Source organism: Magallana gigas, chromosome 5, assembly GCF_963853765.1.
Source record: "Magallana gigas chromosome 5, xbMagGiga1.1, whole genome shotgun sequence".
Classification (NCBI taxonomy): domain Eukaryota; kingdom Metazoa; phylum Mollusca; class Bivalvia; order Ostreida; family Ostreidae; genus Magallana; species Magallana gigas.
Window position 1 is genome coordinate 6,125,107 of NC_088857.1, and position 15,030 is coordinate 6,140,136.

At 32.2% G+C, this 15,030-nt stretch overlaps 1 protein-coding gene across 1 annotated transcript; it reads left to right on the forward strand.

Annotated features, from left to right (window-relative positions):
* Positions 1 to 1,504: 1,504 nt before the first annotated feature.
* On the forward strand, positions 1,505 to 12,567 carry LOC109617424 (uncharacterized). The gene is made up of 14 exons (XM_034458864.2): positions 1,505 to 1,658; positions 2,761 to 2,815; positions 3,412 to 3,576; positions 3,870 to 3,938; positions 6,792 to 6,965; positions 7,412 to 7,444; positions 7,569 to 7,610; positions 7,872 to 7,925; positions 8,171 to 8,203; positions 8,827 to 8,841; positions 9,020 to 9,136; positions 11,551 to 11,801; positions 11,933 to 12,050; positions 12,252 to 12,567. Exons 1-14 carry the CDS (start codon positions 1,629 to 1,631, stop codon positions 12,278 to 12,280), a joined length of 1,185 nt encoding a protein of 394 aa, XP_034314755.2. The 5' UTR covers positions 1,505 to 1,628; the 3' UTR covers positions 12,281 to 12,567.
* The last annotated feature ends 2,463 nt before the right edge of the window (positions 12,568 to 15,030 follow it).

Genomic DNA, 15,030 nt, shown 5'->3' on the forward strand with positions numbered 1-15,030 from the left:
GTTTTTTGTTTTATATTATTTACAAAATGATACGATAAAGGTGATGATTTAAATTTTTCCATCGTCAACCTCCCTTACGCATGTAGCAATAAACCATCATCATCTGCTGATGGGGTTTATGTCTCTCAGCTTATACGAGAACATGCTCTATATACAAACAATGTCGTAAACGGGGCAAGCAACTAACAAACAAGTTGTTGGAACAAGACAATAAAGAACCTCGACTAAAATCATCTTTACGCAACTTGTATGGTCGATACAATGACCTTGTCAGCAAATACAATGCTTCTAAAGGGACATGCTGACTGACGTTTTTCATACTTAGTAGACCATTATTTATACACCGGACTGACTACGGTATCTTCCGTTTTCCTGATCTTGACAACGAGCACACGGCAGATGTGACCGGTTGGAACGGAATGCTTACTCCTCCAAGACACCTATCCCACCTCCAATGTAATGGAGGTCCGTGTTTGCTCATTGTTTGTATTTTGACCATCACAAAGACACCAACTCATCAACTTTTTGTTTTCCCCCTATTATGCCTTTTATGAAGCAATAGCTATATATGCCAAATTATGTCAACAGAAATAACAAAAAAATGTTTAAATGTGTTTTTCGGAACATCATGAAGATATCGTAATGCACTATCTGGAAGCTTGGTCTGCACTAAAATTTAGGAAACAAAAATAACAGTACTCTAAAACTACCGAGTTATATGAAAATTGTTCATTTTCTTCTTGAAAACCATCCGCCACATAATATAATCCCTTTATTAACTTTTAAAAAGATGTGATTTTCTTTTCCACTATTTCATTCGCTATAATTTATTTGGCATTGTTGAATATAAATAAACAAGTAAAAATTAATACCTGATGGAGAATTTTCAAACTAGAGGTGACCAAAAATGGTTACAAAAATCAGAGAAATTAATTTGGGCTCTAAATCAGTAATATTCTCAAAATAGTATGTAACAGGTGGTGAAAACCTCAAATCTCAACCGGAACTCGAACCCAGGGCCTCTGGCGTACCGTAACAGCTATCTAACCACTTAGCTATTGAGACCCAATATATTGACTGACAGTCACAAACCTGTTAACCCGGTGAAAAGTATTTTCTCAATAGAATATTATTACTTAATCATCTTTCATCTATTAACTTTGGTGCTATTCTACAGACAATGCCAACTATCGAGCATATAAACAATTAATTTGCAATAATTGAACTGGCTGGATTTATTTTTTTTTATCACGGAGAGAAATGTGAAGAGAGGTAATTAATCTGGATTCTGATATACTAGAGCTGTCTTATTAATGCATTGAGAACTCATTTTCTTGATTTAAAAAAAACCCCCACCAAACCTGTAAAATGAAAAAGCAAAAATACTATTAAATAATTCCTAAGTCACATCATGTCGTTTGTTAACACCTTGTTAAACATGAATCGTATGTCGTTGCTATGGTTATTCTGTAATAGATCCATTGTTGTGTTTCCTCGACTGAAACTGGATTCCAGCAGCATATCATTTCCAAGATCAGCCTCGATACAGATTGGTATATATAAGTGCTTGTCAGGTGGATGGCAAAGAATAAAGACATTCATTAAAGAGGTAGCATCCACCTTTATTGATGGCGGTCACTTCCCCCGAAAACCCTGTCGTAAGTATAATTTTAAACCTGTGCTTAGGGTAACATTTTTATTATAGTTATATATTCATAATTCAGGATAAGAAATATTTATTTCTGATTGTTGAATATTTTTGGAGTTTATTAAATTTCTATATATTAAACGAGATTTAAAAAACCCCCAAATATCATTGTATTGGTCTTTAATAAATGGCATGGTATGGTCGAAGAATATCAGTGGTAGCGACATTGCAGGAAAAATACATAACCCGCGTTAGTGGGTTATGTTAATTTTTCCTGCAATGATCGCTACCTTCATAACCCGCATGAATCACCAAAGAAAGCATTTTATTGTTTATATTAACATCTTTCTTTAACTAATTAATAAATTTATTATGAAAAGTTAGTAAAATTCACTAAATTACTGTTAATGTCCTTAAGTACGATAAGTACATTAGCTAAACGAAACAGCTAAATCGTCTCCTGTGAGACTTTGAGTCTTGCATCATCATAATTATTTCGTGCAGTCCTTTAGTTTACTTAGGTCGCTGTAGATTCAGACCAATCGATAAACAGGGCGTGTCAATTTCAGTCCTGTCACTTTCAGCCGCTGTAGATTTCGACCAATCGATAAATGGGGCGTGTAAATTTCAGTTTGGCTGTTTCTATAGAGCTATGAATTGACTATATAATTCCTTAAGAAAAAGAGGAAATTATACATGGTAGATGTAAATATACGGAGATGAAAATTATAAACAAGCTTGTAGACGTCAAGTTTACTATATTATTAGTTTACTAGCATACTTATATTAAATTACATTAATATAAATCGAGTTTTTATATTTTTTTGAAACATGTATACTTCACTCACACCACCCGTACATGTACAAACATTCTTTTTACATATATAATCAAATTGCTTACAGTTTTGTCTAATGAAATATGTTTAAAGAATTAAAATATTGTTTGAAGTATTCCCGTATTCGGCGATCAGCTTTTAATTAGCAATTTTCGTTCAAATCTTCTAAATGTGAGGTTGAAAATAAATCCAAAACGCTGATCCCTGACATAATTAAAAAAATAAATAGAGTTTAATAGACATTATTGTTTTACCGTATTCATTTATATATCATAGGTTGATAAGGAGAACGATGTACCAAGCGCCACAGAGAACTCGCTGAAAGCCGCAGGTAAGGCTATATAACATATGGCAGCCGAACAAGCACCACCAATGGTTTCCCTTCCGTAATTTGTCGCACTTTTTTGCACATAACAGTGAGAATTTTAATTCAAAATGCTATTCTCGAAAAATTATGAAAAAATTGCTTCTGTAAAAGAGTGTAAAAAGAATGTTAAAGAATCTTTAAGACTTATTATTTGTTAAAAAATGCTTGGATACAATTTTCAAGAAATACCGTACCGTATTTCGGTTACTGATGCATAATGCATCGCTTTGCTTGATGGTGTTATCAGCAGGATTCTTTTGGGCTTTTTGTTCGGAATTCTTTCAGGAAAAGATCGAGAATTCTTATTAGAGAAAATGAGCGTAATTCATCAAATACAGCTTACTTGTCATGCACAATTACAAATTGTTGATTTTGAGATAATAATAAATAAATCAAATCAACTCCCACAAGAAATCTTTCAAATTTAATTTTTACGGAATTCTTCACCTAAACTATTCACCATTAATTTAAATATTCTAATAATATTGGAAAGGCAATAATTAACAGAATCTAATATATGTAAACATTTTGTACAACAACAATAATTTTTTCATCTGTAGCGGCGAACTCAAGTTCGCCCGACGATGTCAGATTCCAGATGACGAGTGTCAATGAGGAGAAAAATAAGGGCTCTAGAAAAGGAACCATTGTCCAATTCATTATCGTGGCTATTCTATCCATGGCCGTCGGGGCAGTAGGGGCCATCTTTATATACAGGGAAATTGGTAAGGGTTGTTGGAAACCTGCCAGATACCTGTAATGTAATCCGTATATCCTATTATTTTTGCATTTTTTTTTTTAACTTTTCGAGGTCATTGATAAGTCGCAAAAATATGACACACAAAAATGATTATTTTTTGTAAATAATTGTCTGGTATCATTTGCTTTTGATAAAAAAGTTTCATTTGCAAAAATTTTTGACGCAAAGAAAAAGAAACATATTACCCATTTTCACAAAAAACTGGATATACGGGGTTATGTTCTAAATTCTTTTTTATCTTTTTTTTCAACACTCTAGTCGGTAATGCTGAGCCAGCCCCTCAGACGGTGACTCCTTCAGTCAGTGGTCAAAACCAAGAACTCTCGGGTAGGGAAACATTTGTTTTAAACGTTCACAAGTAAAAAAAAAAAAAAAGGTCTATATGAGCAAAAACAAGACTTTATTTTCTCGTATCGATTCAAATATCTTCTCATGTAAAAATCAAAATGTGAGTTATTATCAAGATTTTGATGAAATATATATATATGCTTAGTATAACACGATCTTTTAATATACAAAATTGAATCCCATAAGGATATTTGAAACTTTCTCAAATTATTGAAACGAAAATATCTAGAGCTCTTTGACGTACGGTTGTTCATCATAAACGATGATGGCTGATATTCTAATCTAATAGATTCAATGATAAAATGGTGAATGATTGCTTAATTCCCATTTAATAATTAATTTGTATTAAATGTAAAGAATAGACAGTTGCTGAAGCTATGCAAAAACGTAAAAGAAAATAAACTATACAAGAGAAGAGACATTAAATGTGTGTAAAAGGTTGTTCAAATAGTTGTGTCAAAACAAGATGATAAAAATCCTCCACATCGGTAAGAATTGCATCACTATCTTAATACGTTTTTGTTGGATACTTTTAAGCCCCTTTCACAATTGGCGCACGACCATTTTACACCACTTTGCGATCGCAAGTTATGAGCTTTGCATGAGCTCTCGCATACGTTGCACGAGCCCTTGTTTACGTTGCACGAGCTCTCGCATTCGTAGCATACGTTTAACTGGTCACATCAAGTCTCCTCTGAATAGTGGACATGTACACTAATCAAACGCGACCGAACGCGATCCAAATTATCGCAGTGCAACGCAAGAACGTTAGTTCGAACGTTTTACAACGTTTTGTGTACTCGCAAGAGTGATACACGATTTATAAAGATCGTAAGATAAATCGCTGGTGTTTTGCGACCATGAGACTGTTGCTCAACGTGTCTCATGTATTCTTGCAAAATTTTACTATCATTGCACGACTTATGAGCCTCAATATGCCATGCTTTGCTACTAGAATATATACCCTGTATAAGTATCTCTGTTTCAGAACACAATTTACAATATACATTTATTGCATGATGGTGAGGGAAATACATGTTAAGATTTATTCCCTCAAGAAAAATCATATTTCCCGAGGGCTTCGCCCGAGAGAAATTTGTTTTTCTGGGGAATAAATCTTCATATTCCCTGAACATGAATGCAATAAACGTTTTATTATACCAAGCAACATATGATTACACAAAATACGTAAATTTCTAATAATGTTTGACTTTTCAACAGTCGCAACATTAACGTCGTTATTGTTTGATTTCCCAGGTAACTGCCTCACTTTTCTTTCATAAATCATAGATAGTTAAGTTGGTTCTGAGATATAAAGAGAATCATAATGATTAAATATCTTCAATTTAATCATATTTGTCTACGTCGTATGTTCATATCGGCTTTTTCATTCCTATGACATCGCCCTGTCAGTGACTTTCTAGACAAATCAGATATAATAGAATAATCATATTGAGGTAAAATAATAAATGCTGCTGCATATCTGTATCTTCTTGGGCGGCATCTTTTCTCGATTTCAACTATGTCTACTGAATATGGGCGGTGTATATACCCTCTCTGACTCGCACTATCATTCGTACCATGGAACGCATAATCGCACGTCCAATCACATTGGCGCACGTTCAATCGTCCTATCACCTATTCTCTCGCGCGTTCCTATCGTATTATCTTTCAACATTTACTTTCATTGTACAACAGTCGCATGCAGACGCATTATATATCGCTAGATTTAATGCGTTTACATCTCTCAACGCTTAGATCGTCCGGAATTCGTATGAATACTTTTTTCATATGCGATTATTTCGGCAACAATTTACGATTCATATCTAATTTTTCCGGTGGCACGAATATTTGTTCGTTTCTGCTCGTGCGCCAATTGCGAAAGGGGCTGAAAGGGGCATGGTCACGATTTAAATCAAGTTCTAATTTTTTTATTTTTATGATTTACAATGCTTTAGGAATACATTTCTGATGATCGAACGGAATTTGAGAGTCAGTCGAAGATAAGCAAGATAAAGGGCTCACAATTCTTTGTGATGTAAACAGGGCGCGTGCCCTGTTTCTGTTTACATATGTTTGATATACCAGTAAAAAACCTTATTCAAGATGATTGTTATTTCTTCATATTCATTTTAAGCAAAAACAAACAGTTCATAACGTTAAACACATTCATTTTAGGTCTAAAACTGGAATTTTCAATTCAACATTCAATATGAAACAAAAACTTTGCTTACATGGCAAAGAATTGCAACCTCTGTAACTCGCTTATAACTTAACGAATGACACTCAAAATTTGGTTGCCTAATAAAATGCCTTATTGAAGCACTGTAAACGTTGAAATCGGAAAAACAGTTTTTGACCAAACTCGTGACCGTGCCCCTTGAAAGTGAAAGAGACAAGCTAGATTCAGTTTAATTTTTAACAAATCTAGAAATTATTTTTCCGTCAAAGGGTGAAAATCTCCAGATATTTGAAATCAAATTGCATAGCAAAGCATTATTGCTAAATTGTTGTCTAAATTAAACATATATACGCTTTATTGTTGGGCATGATTCCATATGTAATGAAAAGTAACGTAAATATAAAATGGTTGTTTATAGAATCCTCTGATGTAGATTGACTCCTCATTTTCTGATAAACACATGTATATTCAGTTAGGCTATCTACGATATGTGAGAACTATTTTTGAATTCTAAGTCTCGAAATAATATTGATACTTGTGCCATAATTAATTTAATAAACATATATTCGAACATGATAATTTTTCACGATGCAATACTACTACTCTACAAAAATGAAAGGCGTGGTTTCTCTATACCATATTCTCAAAAGATAATGGCGGGCTAGGAGATGGAGGGTTTGCCGGAGGCATTGAACTACCACCCCCACCGCCGCCAAACGACAGACGAGAAGCCACAACATCAACGAGTAATGGCGACGATCCACCTCAACCTCCCGTGTTTGATGGGGGAAACTTTGGAGGCTTATTTCTAGGTCAAGGAGAAGGTAATACTTCGCCCGAAAATATTTACTTTATATAGTGTGTGGAGAAAATCATCATTTGTGTACATTTTCCGTTAAACCATTCAAGATGACGGCAGTATTGTTTAATTAACATATGTATCATTTATGGAGTCTTAAATTGGAGCGTTTTTTGCATTGCATATCAGGAGTGCTCTTTAAAATAAATCCAAACGTACTTTCACACTTATTTGTAAAAACACCAAACCCCCTTTAGTTTTAAAGGCTTTGACAATTGTTTTATTTGAAAGATGTACTTAAAGGAAAGTCTATCATTGCACAAATGTTGATAGACTAAACCATTTTGATTATTTGATACCAATTATAATGACTCATATAATCGCACTTTTATGAACCCTTGTAAAATATGGGTCTGTAAATTGCACATCTATACAGCCCAAGTTATGATTTGATAATTTAATATTTTGCAGATCCAGCTCTAGAACCACCGTTTCCTTTAGGAGGTCAGTTTTGATTTAAATATTGTAATTATTAAAAATGTCACGTTTTCCTAATTAAAAAAAAAACCGTTTGCTAATGACCATTTTTTAAGACTTGCTTCTATATCTACTCTTACATATTTTATAGGTCGACCCGAGCCTGTCGATGTAACCTTTCCAGTTACCAATGGTTTGTAACAACCCCCTCATACGCAAACAATAACAATTGAAAATAAGATTTTCAAAGTTAAATAAGAGATAAGACAAACTAATTTTGAAAAAATAAATCAAATTTCCTCAATGACAACCATAGAAAGTAAGCAAAGTATTGATTTATTAACGTTTTTGTAACAAAATTTACTGAAGTAAATATTATAAAAAAAATCATCAAATAAGATTTTAGGCTTTGCTGAATTTCAGATTTTGTAGCTTACATTTTCTTTGTTTTTAGGTAATTTTGGTCCACCCAACTCCGAGGACTCAATGCCGACAGGTGTGATGGAAGGTATTTAGAAATGAAATAGGTTTTAAAAAATACTATTTTTACATAAAAATTATAATTGTATAAATGAGAATAGGAAAAATTAAATATATAACTAATAATCCCACGTGACTTTCACTAAGTCTTTTGTAAATGTTTCTCCGCATAGCTAGTGATGCCTTGATTAATGGAATTCATAAAATAATGTATTGGGGTTTGATTGTTTCTTTTGAGGGAAGAATTTTGATATCTGGACTTCTACGTTTCAGACATTGCTCACCATTCCTTTCAAAATAGGATAGGTAAGTATAAAATAGTGATTGCTTTTTAAACTGCCTTTTTGGTTCAATACTTCTCTAATATTTACATTCAATGTATATTTACCCTTATGTTTGCATCGGAAATCCCCGACGTTCAATTTCCTATGAATACATATGGACGCATGAGCACAAATATAAACGTCATCACGGGTTTGAATATATTTTTTGTTGTGAAATTAAATGAAAGATTTAAACTTCCATCACAAATTTGATATGTAATAATGAAAAATAATCGTTTAATCATATATATACGTTAATAAAAAGATCTTCTCGGCTAAGTTTCTGACTCTATAACTAAGTCGCGGAAACAAACTAAATGATATGTTAATATAGCTATTCCATGTATGTTTCATATCACTGACTAAAATCGTATCTATATACTATATAATGGTTTTAAAGCGACGATACACAAATACTTCGTATAAATAACAACAAAATTGATAAAAATGTAAGCGTGGAATACTTATTTTTGAATATCTTCGGTACTATAGCATACCGCACTGAATTTAATTTTTCTGCACATGCTTTGTGTGTCATAAGGCCGACGACATCCCAAAAAATTGGCATTCAATGCTTAAATATTTATATGTTATGTTACTTTTTAGGTCCATTAAAAGTTGGTAAGTAATCTATCATTCAGTTGTGGATTCGTCTTGCTATTTCTTCTTTTTATTAAATGTATCTTTATCGTGTATACATAACAAACTTTAACCTGCTGAAAATATTATTTTAAACAAATTAACAGATATGTAAAAAACTTATCTAGTTAATCTTTTTTGCTCATTATTTTCATTGAAGATTATACACAAATTTCATGTGATTTTGACACACCCTGTGAGTGGTTTAGAATAGAGGATTGGACCGTGCAAAACAAAACAATTGGCAATGTTTCTGATCTTGGAGTGTACTACTCAGGTACAGTATCACACGTTCTTTTGCACCATGACATAATTTATTCCAAAATATTTATATCCCCCAGGTATGGTTTCCTATGTCTCTTTCGTAAACTTATTGTTAATCATAGCTCTGTAAAACATACAGGAATGAAATTTACACACCCGTTTTATTGATGGGTTGTAACCTTTAGCAACCTTCGAAAAATCAATGACTGCACGAAATAATCATGATGATGTCAGACTCTATCGTAATTCCCATAGGAAAGCATTTGGCTGGTTTTTTTTAATATACTGGGGCCCGTTTCATAAAGCATACTTAGGACTAAGTTATATCTTAGGAAAGAACTTTTTCTTAAGTTCATTACTTATCTGTTTCACTATTCTCGTCTGATCTTATGAAATTCCTAAGTTATGTCTTAACTTTAAAACAGGTTAATCGATGTCTTAGGAACAAACTTAACATTGCGATTGTTTATTTTATAAAGACGTCTAGAAAAAACGAATCATTATTACTTGTTCACTTTACTTGTTAACTGAAAACTTTAGAACTATCAAAATAAACATATATTTCTTCAATTAATTTCTTTGTGTAGAATTTTAATTTTATCATTTTTTAAAGATTATCCGGTCGCACGCGCAGATGGGTATCGAGTATTGTTATAGCTAGTGCACTAATGATAATGAAATTAGTCATGCCCCAGAATCACTGATATCTTAGATAGTTTGATAAAAACAGGAATAAATACTTAATAAAACTCAATTACAGATGTCCTATCCCTCCACCAAATAAGCTTTTCTTTTACGAAAGAAATTCTAGGTGTTTTCTTTGCGGTGGGATGAGGGGTTGTTTATTTCAGTTTTTGTTAACGTTGGGAGGGGTAGGAGTAACCGGCAAATGGTTTAGGTATGTCGATGCTAAATCATCCTTAGGAATACTGTTTCATTAAAAAAAATTGTTGCCTTTTATCCTCGCTTCCTCTTTTAGCCAAGATGCATTTACTAGTATTTGCAATGTTTCCTTTTGTTTAAAAAACCCTATTCTTATACCAACCATTACAAGAAAACGCGCGTTAAATTAAACTTAGTTTAAAAGTTCCACATCTTTCCATTCTAAATCCTACTTGTCACTGCATGTGTATTCCATTTTGAAATATACGTAAAATAGTAAAATCATAATATTTGGATATCTCAGCGGGCATTTTTAATTTAGGATTAAGCATATCTGTATATGCTAACACGGACTATTTATAATGGCCCAACTAGACAAAAAAATGCACTCAATCGTTTGACCAATGTTTTCAAATGATTCATGCTTTCAAGAATTATATGTACATATAGCAAAAAACAAGAAAGATACTGCGATCTCTCAAATTCAAAAAATACCGTTTTCAAAGAGTACACATACAGTTTTATTACGTTATTTTTATCTAATCGTGAAGGTAAAATATTATACAAAATTTCAGTACATGCACATAGGCACTACACTATTTGCACTCTATTTACACGTTTTAACCTTTTTTTCTAATTTGTTTCTATGTGAATAAGGTAATGTGTCTTTACGTTAACTTAGAAAGTTTACACCCACGCCATATTGAAAAAAATTTACATGATCGATATAAGTTTGACGAAAAAAACCGAAATAATTTAAAAGTGGCTTACAATGTATCTGAAGATCAGATTTTATAGTCAACTGCGTTACGCTAAGAAAGTTTTGTGAAACAGCTATGCCAAATCTTAGGAACTTCCTAAGTTATAACTTACGCATATCTTAAGTTCTATCTTAGGAAACATCCTAGGAAATCTTTGTGAAACGGGACCCTGGTGTATATTAATAATGATTTAGTTAATTTTTTCTTACTTTTTACAATCAATTTATCAATTTGTTGAAAGAAAGATGGAAATATAAACAATAAAATGTTTTCTTTTATGCTTCTTGCAAGTTATGAAAGAAGCGATCATTGCAGAAAATATTTACATAACTTGCTAATGCATAAACGCAAAACACAAATAAAAGATATCACTTCAAAATGCATCTTGGCTGAGTGAACATTTGATAGCAGTTATCATCAGCTTTCTATAGGTCTCAGCTTTGTGTCCAGTTGTTGAATTCTTATAACATTAGAATAATTATGATTGTTACCAATAAACCCAGTAAATCTATTAACAATTGATATAAGAGTCAACTCTCCAGATTTATATTTATTGTACGTGTATACATTATTGCTTTTTTTTAATACATTTTTTGAGTTTGACATTTTTATCTTCGTTTTGTAATTTCATATGAAGTTACATTTATATCAAATAAGATGAAAAATATATTATTGGTTTACATTTGCAGATAACTAACTGTTATTTCAATATAACAATGAGGAGATAAAAATGTCAAATTCAAATAAAATGAAAAACGTAGTAATCATTGGTTTACATTTGCAGGGAACTACCTGTTATTTCAAAATCATTCGCCCGGTGTAAATATCATTGTCACCAACGATGTTAATGTAAGTAAGTTCAACGCCGTGTTCTGTCTCTCCTTCGTGTACTACTTTCCCGGTCCCTCTGGGGTCCTGTACGTACAAATCGTTGATTCCAACACAGGGGACATGAGAGCGGTCTTTTCTGATAGAAATTACTCCGAAGTGTGGAGGAAAAGTAATGTCACCATCACAACTTCCAGCGATTTCGTTGTAAGTAAAATTCATTGTCCACCTAAGTAGAGCGTATAAGTGAATACATATAAGCTTTATCATATTTGAAATAACGAAAGCAAGTGGCGATCAACACACATGGTAATTAAATGAAAATTCACTTTTTATAGATTTTACTGGAGGTGGAAAACCTGTTAAACGATTCAATGATTGCCATCGACAATGTTGTCCTAACAAATGAAACGTGTATTAATACACAAGAATCAGAAAGCAATCCTCCTTTAACAGGTATTAAAGTACTCTCTCTCTCTCTCTCTCTCTCTCTCTCTCTCTCTCTCTCTCTGTGCAATTTAGTACATCAAATATAAAACAAAGCCTGCATGTTCCTTTAACTTTAATTTAAACATCATGATATCGAAAATACGTTGACATGATAAGATTGATGCTAGCACTATGTTGTCTTATTTAAAAAGATTATTTTTATTCTAGTCCAACCATTTATTCCCGCTGCACTATGAGATGGTTTATGGATCCGACTGGTATTAAGAAACGTTCGCTGTGTTTTACGGACATTAATTACTTGAAGACCAAACAAGAATGAAGTATATTTCAGTAATGTTCTTTATTTAAAAAAAAATATGAATACGTTGATAGATGATGTTTTAATATACATTTAGACTAAATTATATGTGTATCAAGTTTGTAAAAATGAATTGATTTGCTACGACATCTATGTATGTTTATCTAAATAACATATTGTTATATTTTGTAACCAAATGTATCAGATTCATGTTGTGCAATTTTTTTTTTAAATTTTGTAATTATTTATTCATTTATAGAAAGTTTTTTTTTGCTTCAAATGCACTTGTTTAAAGAACAAATAAATGGTATGATATCAGCTTAGCTTTTTAAGTCACCTGAGTCATTTAAGTGACCTACTGCTGTCAGTTTCAGTCCGTCGTCGTTTGTGGTTCGTCGTTCATCGGTCGTGAATTTTGAACATTTTTACCAAATTTAAAAAAGCATCTATGGGTGAAGGGGAGTAAACAATAGGAAATTCGAAAATTCATGGACCATGCCCCCCCTCCCCCGGGGGTCTAAGAGATGGGACAAAAATAAAAAAATTATGCAATCATTTGTCTCTCTACCAATATTGTGAAACTCATAGCCCCAGTGTCAGGGGTTCAGGCGTTAGGATAGGGCTCTAATAAATAAAAAGTGAAACTGCATTAATACTTTAAAAATCTTCTTCTCTGCTCTTGGGTATTATGCCCATGAAACAAGTATATAATTATGATGAAGACGAATGCCTGTTATAATATTGTGAATATTACTAAATGATTTTTTAGCTCTGTATTTTTAATGCATATGAATATACATTGCGAAAACCACACTGCTGTTACTCAGATGACCGATAAGGCCCATGACTTATGGACCTCTTGGTTTTTTTTAAATAATTTTATGAAAAGAAAAACCTGAACATTCATCATTAATTATATCTGAATTTGTCATCTTAAAAATGCTAGTTGTGAACAAATTCATTATCCGATCTTTTAAATGTAATATTTTTGTCAATAAACCATTATTAGGACAAGAAAGAATTCAAATATTTAAGTTTTCAAATTTGAACATTTAATATAGATATATCTTCGTCCAACAGAGGAAAGTACAGCCTAACGACCACAAACCCTCCTTTAACAAATGCAGATAAGAGGTCTATCAGATGTGTATCTGATTTCACTTTACCATCAACCTAGCATGGTAACTTTGAGTTTTACATTTAATACTACTTTTACCGGGACACCATGTACGCATCGTAACTCCAATAACTTTCCCAAATATCACTGTAAGTTATCCTTGACCCTGTAACTAGCTACCTAAAACGTTTAAATATGGTTTAAAGCCACATGATGTAATTCAGTAAAGAAATATAAAACATAAAAGAAGTCAGGCATTACGCTCGTCTTATACAAAATTCTATTTCCCAGGTGAGTAAAAAAGTATATATCTGGCAAATATAAAAAAAACCCTAAAATATTATAATTCTTATGGAAAATATATAAAGATTAGGGGATATTTGAAAGACTTGCCGTTTCTCTCTTCCAGGTAAAATAATCTCGGATGTTGTCTTACTTTTTTATTTGTTGAACTTTTTTAACATCAAGTAGATGTATTTTATCTGTAATCTTTATCGTATTGTGAATGACCATATTATTTTTTGAAGGTTTAAAAATGTTAAGGGTCAATTATTTAAAACTTTGGAGGTTTTAAAGTAATTTTAATATCAAAACAGTTTTTCCCATCTATAAAAAATTTGAGGAAATAACAGTAAAAAAACATTAAGGAATACATTTAGAGTCCACTTTTTTTCATCGAATATGTGTTTAATGTATGTTTGTTGCTAGACAGAAAAGTAAACAGTGTGAAATTTGGAATAGTAATATGAACTATCGTTATCGTAAAGTGCTTACAGGGGTTTTCTACACCAGGGTCTTCCACCGTCCATCAATTGTCTATGGAGGTAGAAACAGTTTTTTAGTAAACATATTTTTTAACAAGTTCATTGACATATGGCGCAAAAATTCTTTAGACGATATAGAATTACCTAGATTTCAAGTTATCACATTGTTTTATTTCTATAAAGAAGAGGATGTATTATTATCCTATTAACAGTTGAAGAGTTCTTGACTGAAAATTGCTTCGTCAAGATTAACCTTGACATGAACAATGGGTATTTGACAACATTATAACTATTTAACAGCCAACCTTTTTCACACAGTTACGACCGACATGTCTGAGCAATCTTCATAACAAATACATTTAATAGTGGAATTTATTTGGATGATTTCACCATTTGACTATTTCCTGTAAACTTTTATATTAAGAATAAGACAGAAACGTAAACTGGCAAAGGATCCATCATCTGGACTTGCATCTATTTAATGGCCATTGTACAAATATGTTTTCTAAATGTTTATATAACGCCCTATCAATAATATGATAGTTTTATACTTGGCTCTTTAAAATGTTGAAGTGCACATGGCTATCTGCCAGCATTGGGTCCTGTTGTAATCAGCCAAGTTATTACTATACTTTTATTGTGCGTTTAAGTGGTATTTGATTTAAAATAACAATTAAAATAACTTATTTTGCCCTATCATTGTTATTAACGCTTTATTCCCAGAGCGTCAGACATCAAAATAAGTCTTGATTTGACTTGTACATGTAACTCAAAACTCTAACGAATAAATTCTATATATATGTACAG

What these genes read in the sequence shown, in the direction of transcription:
- LOC109617424 (XM_034458864.2), top strand. Translation starts at nt 1,629, where the DNA reads ATGGCGGTCACTTCCCCCGAAAACCCTGTC. An exon ending in CTTTATATACAGGGAAATTG is followed by an intron (nt 3,577 to 3,869) that starts GTAAGGGTTGTT and finishes TCAACACTCTAG; the next exon opens with TCGGTAATGCTGAGCCAGCC. An exon ending in ACCACCGTTTCCTTTAGGAG is followed by an intron (nt 7,445 to 7,568) that starts GTCAGTTTTGAT and finishes CATATTTTATAG; the next exon opens with GTCGACCCGAGCCTGTCGAT.